At 37.9% G+C, this 6924-nt stretch overlaps 1 protein-coding gene across 1 annotated transcript in view; it reads right to left on the bottom strand.

The window, feature by feature from the left end:
- Positions 1-5127, bottom strand: part of LMTK2 (lemur tyrosine kinase 2) — a 38312-nt gene extending 33185 nt beyond the window's left edge. The window contains exon 1 of the mRNA XM_010570580.1: positions 5118-5127. Within this exon, the coding sequence (XP_010568882.1) occupies positions 5118-5127 (10 nt within the window). The remainder of the gene's footprint in view (positions 1-5117) is intronic.
- Positions 5128-6924: the final 1797 nt, after the last annotated feature.

Genomic DNA, 6924 nt, shown 5'->3' with positions numbered 1-6924 from the left:
GGGGGGGGGGGGGCTAATTTTAGGATGAGAAAGGCACTCCAAATTCCAGACAGTCCTTTGATTTTAATGGCCATTACCAGTACAACAAGAAGAAACATACCCAAGATCTCAGATGACTCTCATTGACTTTATGTCCTCAACACAATGCCAGCACCTTAATGAAATCTAAAACTCTTTCCAAATGCCCAAAGTATTTCAAGCAGAGACTGTAGTGTTCCTTCATTGAGGAAATCCCCAAGAACAGATATATATAACACTCCTTAAGGGACTTTAAGGAGGTTCTCAGTTTATACCTGAACTTTTCAGCTTTCAGATTTTTAGTACTTATTGCCATTCAAGAAAAACACAAAATATTTAAAGTTTAAAAAAAAATAAAAATTATCTGGAACAAACTACTGAAAATTTTATTAAATGAGGAGAGTTATTTCAAAAGCCTATCCTGTCATAATGTTATTACTAGCCTTATATCGGATAATGCAAAGTTTGCATAACTAACAGAAGTAACCTTCCATATGGATATTACAAACCTATCTTTATGCAAAAGCACTTTATCACCCAATTTTATTTTCCCCTCTTCCTTACAACTATGGAAAATCCCAATTACTAGATATAGTCTCAAGGAAAAAACACCTCTTAAGTACTTAAAACTACAGTTGTCCAAGTTACTTGTGCACACTTGTATTTAATCTTTCTGAATACAAGAAGCATTAATTAACAGTTTGTCAAGAAAACTATTTCTTGTCTAAATCTGAATTGCGTTACATAGCCTAAATCAAAGTCTCACACTTGGAAGGATATAAGATGACAAGACTTTCAGCAGTGTGGAAAAATTAAAGTTTAAAAACAACAACAACAAAAAAATCACATACAAGTTACTCTGTTACTATATTATTCTAGACAGAAATTGAAACATTTCACCTCTCTACTCAACCTGTCCATTACAATGCCTATCTTATCCTAGAACTCTATTATTTAAGTTCCTCATGGGGGAGGTGGGTAGGATGAAAGGCCAATACATGTGCACAGACAATTCTTTTGAAAAACCATAAGTTCTTCTTTACAACAGTTAATCATCAGAAGTAAGTGTAATGAAGACAGCAAGTGACAATTTCCTACAGAGTTTTCCCCCCATGAAGCAATAAAAACACCTCTGACACGTTCCTCCAACCCACCTTGTGTTCTGGATATAGTTCTACAGCAACAAAAGCCAGTTTCATAGTTAAACGTGTTTTGTGGACACGTGACCCTGAAATCATTACTGTCCTATGCAACAAGTTACAATACTTTAAAGAAATACTAGCTACTTCCTATCACAACTGGATGTATAACTCTGTATGACAACAATTCCTGGCAAATTATCTCAGTCCTCCCAGTCGACCTTAAAAAGAATACAAGAAGTCTATCCTGCAATCTAAGCCAACACTTTTTCAAACTATTTTATTCCATGCTCCCCCTATTACAGTGTCCTTCAAATGAGCTTCTACAGCTGCTTAAGTCCACTTTGTATGCAAGGGTGGCACAGGTTACATATCTTAGGGCAAGAATATCTGGGGAAATGCTGAATTCTCAGGTAGTACAGCACCCTCAGAACAAAACAGCTCCGATCCTCATCTTTTCCTGAACGCTTGTCCTGGCCTGAGTGTTGGCTGAACAGTTAGTAACTAGTAAAACTGTGAGCTGGGGTTAATTTCACATTTCTGTCATTATTCTATTACCCTACAAGTCTTCCCAGTATGTCAAAGAATTACTCGCACAACAGCACACTGCTCAATTTTAATAAGGACTAAATATAGGCTAGCACTTCAAGTGTTTACAGAGCGAGATCTGTTTGAAGTTTCAGTGTTAGAATCTCATGTTTGCACAAAGGCATCTTAAGACAAGGTAAAAAATATACATGTTAAAGAATTATGTACCCTGTGCCTTCACGACAGGGTCTCTGGAAAATCTGGGTAGCATCATTATCTTGCAAAGATACCATCCGATTCTTAAGTGTGTGTGTATGTGTATATACACATATATACACAATAAATATATTGTGCAGAGCACACTTTATTCTATACTGCTAGATGTTGGTTTTGACAATCAATTCCTGCTCAAGTGCAGTATGTTTTCATCTGCTATACCATTTCTCCAACAACGAGTCACAGGAGTTGTAGATTTTTATTTTTTTTTAAACAGGGTAGACCACAATCATTTAAAGAAGCACAAGAAAATTACACATCATGGTATCTCAAGCCATCAGAAGTACCTGCAGCATGGAAACCAAAACATCAGTATCTCTTTCTCCCATCATATGACAGGAATACAACCTATTAAGATATACTGGTTTTGAAGAGACTAATTTCTTTCTGTTCACGTGAAAGAAATACATAAATGCAACCTTCATGTGATGGGATTTTCTAGAATCTTGATTTTACAGTAGATGCATTTCCAATTCCAATGTACGACTGGGTTAAGAAACGTAGGAAAGAAAGGAGCAGTGCTTTGCCAAAAGAGCTTATTCAGCTCCATTTCTCATCCCTATTCATAGCTGAAGGATCCCTAGGAAGGGGAATGCACCATAGAATGAATGACCGATATTGAAGACCTGGATCTGGAACCTGGTTTAAGACTGAAAGCTTAAAAGCCAGCACTCATAAGTCTACTGTTAAAATTTTCTATATCTCTTTCATACCAAAGAAGTCCCAGGGTGCAAAGGTAGTCCTAAAAAAGTCACATCACTCTTAAGTCACTGCACTGATGTTTCCTTACCACTAAGGAAACTTTTCTAAGCATAGCAGTGTTGGACAAGACGTTACTTTGTACCAGCATTTCATACTGAAAATCCCTCAGAAGACAATTCACTGACATAACTTGCTTCACACCATCACCTTGCCTAAGCTATATGTAGCATAATACCTTGCTACAGGCTGTGCTTAAACTACACATGTAGATTGAAACAGCTATCCTGACACACTTTCTACATTTCTGATTATAAAAGCATCTACAAATTGTTTCTAGTACCACTGATGTTGCTCAAGACCTTTCATAACAGCAGTACAATGAAAACAAAGAGTTTATACAGAGGAATAAAAGCACTGAAGGTATTGCAAATAATATCCAGAACCAGATCAAGCTCCAGATACTAGATGCGCACACCAAGTAGAAAGGCAGACCCAAAATAAATCCAAGGAATACTCCAGTACTCCATGTGCTGTCCTTCTGCTGCAGAATTGGAATGTTAGGACTGAAACAGAAAACTATGATTTTTGCAGCCTGTGGCATTATACTGACTAAAGGTCTCTTTATCCTGCACAGGTAAACCATGCACGGACAGCAAATGAAACCAGACTACAGCAAATGTCCAGAAAATTACTTCTACTCAAATTTGCCTGACAGTTGTTCATTAGCCCCTCAAAATATAACTTTGTCTTCCACGCTTTTCAAGCAGAATGTTGGATCTCACTACAAAACACAAACTCCTATTTTTATACAGGATCTGGGGCAAAACCAGCACTAACTAATGGGCCCTTTCAAACCAATAACCTGTGCCTGATGCTACAACAACATACCTTTAGACTGCCTCTGATCTGTGCTATCTTAACACACTACAACGATATCCGAGGAATTATTAAATACACCCAAGTATTCAAGGTGTGAGAAACAACCTCAAAAAGTGACCTCCTCCTATAAGGGCTGCTTTAGTTGTAGCAAAATGCAGACACTTTACAGCCAGAGGCACAGAAAGTAGACCAAGCCTGTGAACAAAGCCTTACGTGGAACATCCCTGCAGGCCAGAGTCAGGGTTGGCTTCTTACCTCAGAGTCACAAACTCACAGATAAAAACAAAAGACAACTTAGCAGCTCTAGCTCTACAATTACTAGGTGTCTGGGACAGAAGCTAGAAAAAGAAATATAAGGAGAAGCAAATAAGTTTAGTGCTTGAAAGGAGGAGGAAAGACCACTCCCAATAAAAGTATATATCACTAATTAAAATCCCCACCTTACAAGCAAGATTTTTCTTAACTTCAAGTGATCCAAGTCACTAACTTGCATATGCCTAGAAAATTGCTTTTCTTATTACGTGCAAGTGTCACATAAATTTTACATTGTACCAAACCACAGGCTACAACCACAATTGGGCCCCAGTCTGACAGAACTCCAAGAGAAACATCAAGCCAAAGCAACAATTTTCCCAAGAGTATATACATGCTAGAGAAGTCCTCTTAAATAAAAAACAGTAACTTAATCTCAAAGTTTTAACTTGTCATCGATGGCCAGCTGACTATACTAGATACAGCTGCATGAACATCCAGATACTCTAGATGGGTGTCTCTGGATACTATACACCAATTTCTAAGCATCTTTTCTTGGATTGTATGTGACGAAGCTCATCAGCAAGGACTCACTGCCATGACATTCAACTGGTCCAGGAGGGAAGTCTCAAGACTGAAGTTCTCAGCACAAACCAAGAAAGCTTATAGGCACCAGTCCAGCTGCCTCAATTCGACTGAATAGATTACCTAATTCATTACAAATGTAAAATTGAACACACCTGCTAAAAATGCTACCACCTATTCAAGTTTTACAGGAAAAAGAGAATATTTTTGAGTCCCTGTTACTTTGTATTTGCAAAGACTTCGTATAGCACAGAGATGACAGAAATACTTTGTCTGACATTACACATATACCCTTCGTTCAGATTCTCAGCTTTCTTGGAGAGGCAGCTGAATTAAGGTCAAGTACGGAAATCCAAGTCAGAAGAACAGAAAGAGAGCCTGAATGTAAATGTAAAGCTTTAGCACAGTAAGGCAGATGTGTCAGATTATAATGCACTGTGTTTGGCTACAAAATAGTGCTGCTAAAGAGCAGTTCCCAAATGCCCTTATTTCAGCCACACAGTACTAAAAGTAGAAGTCCTCTTAGCCTGATGCATCCATGTAAAATCACCAATACTCCACAAGCTCAAAACAACTACAGCACTTCATTCGATTAAGTCCCTTACAGTAGACCTGCCCCCAGCTCTGACCTCCAGTATAAAGTGAAACTTTAAATTCGGAACCATCACAGTACATATCAGTATCCTCCTTTTCCATTCACAGAATAAATTAAATCTAAGTTGGTCAAAGTATTTTTACCTAGTCGCATCTTCGACATCTTGTTTTTCCTATATTCTACAGTAATTGCTCTGAACCCTACCAGGGGAACAGTTAAAGCCTTATTTCCTTTACCTCCTCTCCTTATTGTTGAAAAGAAAAAAAATTAAATTAGTTTAGAAATATAACCTCAAAAATGCAAAACAAATATAGAACACATCATCCATGCACGCCTTCATCTGCAAACACTATGAAGCCATACTTAAAAAGAATGGCATCATTCATCTCAATCAAGACCCTGGGAACTTGACAGTTCCCCAGCCATATAGTCTGGCATATTTCCACAGCAGTTCCACAAAATGGAGCATTTTGGAACAAGGAATCCAGTCTAGTCTTGCTACAACCTGCCCATCAGCACTTCCTGCTTTCCAGCGTCCTCCCCAAAAGGGAAGTTAATTTATTATGGGTATATTCCAGGAGTTATTCCGCAAAGTTCACTACAACAGTTACAGACACCTTCCTCCTTCTTCTGTGGTTTCCCACCTTTCCTGTGACAAGCTCAGGACAATACCCATCAAAATCTTTCTCCATTGTGAAAGCAGCGACCCTTCTTGCTAGGTGAAGTATTGTGGGATCCTGAAATAATTCTGAAACCAATTACTAATTATTTTATGAAAAGCCCATTAAATTCTTCACAAGTTTACAACTTTTATGTATCAGACTGAGTGTTAGAGTGAACTGCAAAAACTGCCGAGGCCCAGGACAGAGACCATCAGCGACTGCCAGTACCAATACAGGAAATCAAAGCAACCTATCATGGGACATATGAGAGAGAAATTCATAATATGCCTAAGTTGGTTTTAAACACAACTCATGATTCTTAACCCAGCAAAATACAAGTCACAGTTTTGTCTTCTAGACAGGTTATAAAATTTGCCTAGAACAACAGAGAAGGTTCAAGACAAAACAGCATCATTGTCATCCACTGGTAAGCTATTCAAAGGAAGGAAAAAAGTCTTTGTAGCTTTCTAACTGGTTACTGCTGTAGTGATGATACAGGACATGTTGCAGACTAAGAACCTGTTGCATGCAAACCCCTTTGCGTACATTATTTCATTCAGTAGGAAGTCCTCCCAGCAAAAGGGATGCCAGTGAAACTGGAAAAGGTTCCTCTTGAGGCCCTAAAGGTTTAAATACTAAGCATCTGTCAATAAAAGAATCCAAATACATTGCTTCTTACTATATGGGCAAAGATACAGCAGAAAGCAGCAGTTCCATTTCCTGGAGTTCACTGGGTTTTCCGTGACAGGATTTGGCACAGTTTGCTAAACATCAGATAACTTCCCATGTATACATACTTTGGCCTAAATTATAAGCAAAACCAACATATAAAATTACGATGTCGAATTCATTCTGTATGAGTCCAATATTACAACATCAAAAGTACTTCTCCTAGCAGTATTGCACTTAGCATACCCTATTTGGCCTTTAAAAAAAAAAAGATTAAAAAAACCCACTTCAATACTATGTCCTGTATTTTGTCCAATCAGCTTTTCATTTTGAGAATGAAGCTTTTTATCACTGTCATGGAAGTTATGTTTTGATCTCCCAGCTTTGTAAGGTACATAGCATAGTCCTGACAGCAAAGAGGAATTTTTATTTAAAAAAAAAAAAAAGAAGAAGAAAGCACTGAAGCACTGGATGCAGACACTCTGACATGTACCTTTAAATAGAAAAATTAACCAAATTTCAGGAAAAGACACAGAAAAGGCAGAAAAGACCTCCACACAAAACTGATTCTGCTGTCTTACCTTACAGCCTGATGATGAGTTAATATTATTTGGACAAA

Source organism: Haliaeetus leucocephalus, unplaced genomic scaffold (assembly GCF_000737465.1).
Source record: "Haliaeetus leucocephalus isolate CR32 unplaced genomic scaffold, Haliaeetus_leucocephalus-4.0 Scaffold295, whole genome shotgun sequence".
NCBI classification, from domain to species: domain Eukaryota; kingdom Metazoa; phylum Chordata; class Aves; order Accipitriformes; family Accipitridae; genus Haliaeetus; species Haliaeetus leucocephalus.
Note: the sequence above shows the minus strand (reverse complement) of the source record. Positions and strands in the feature narration are given on the sequence as shown.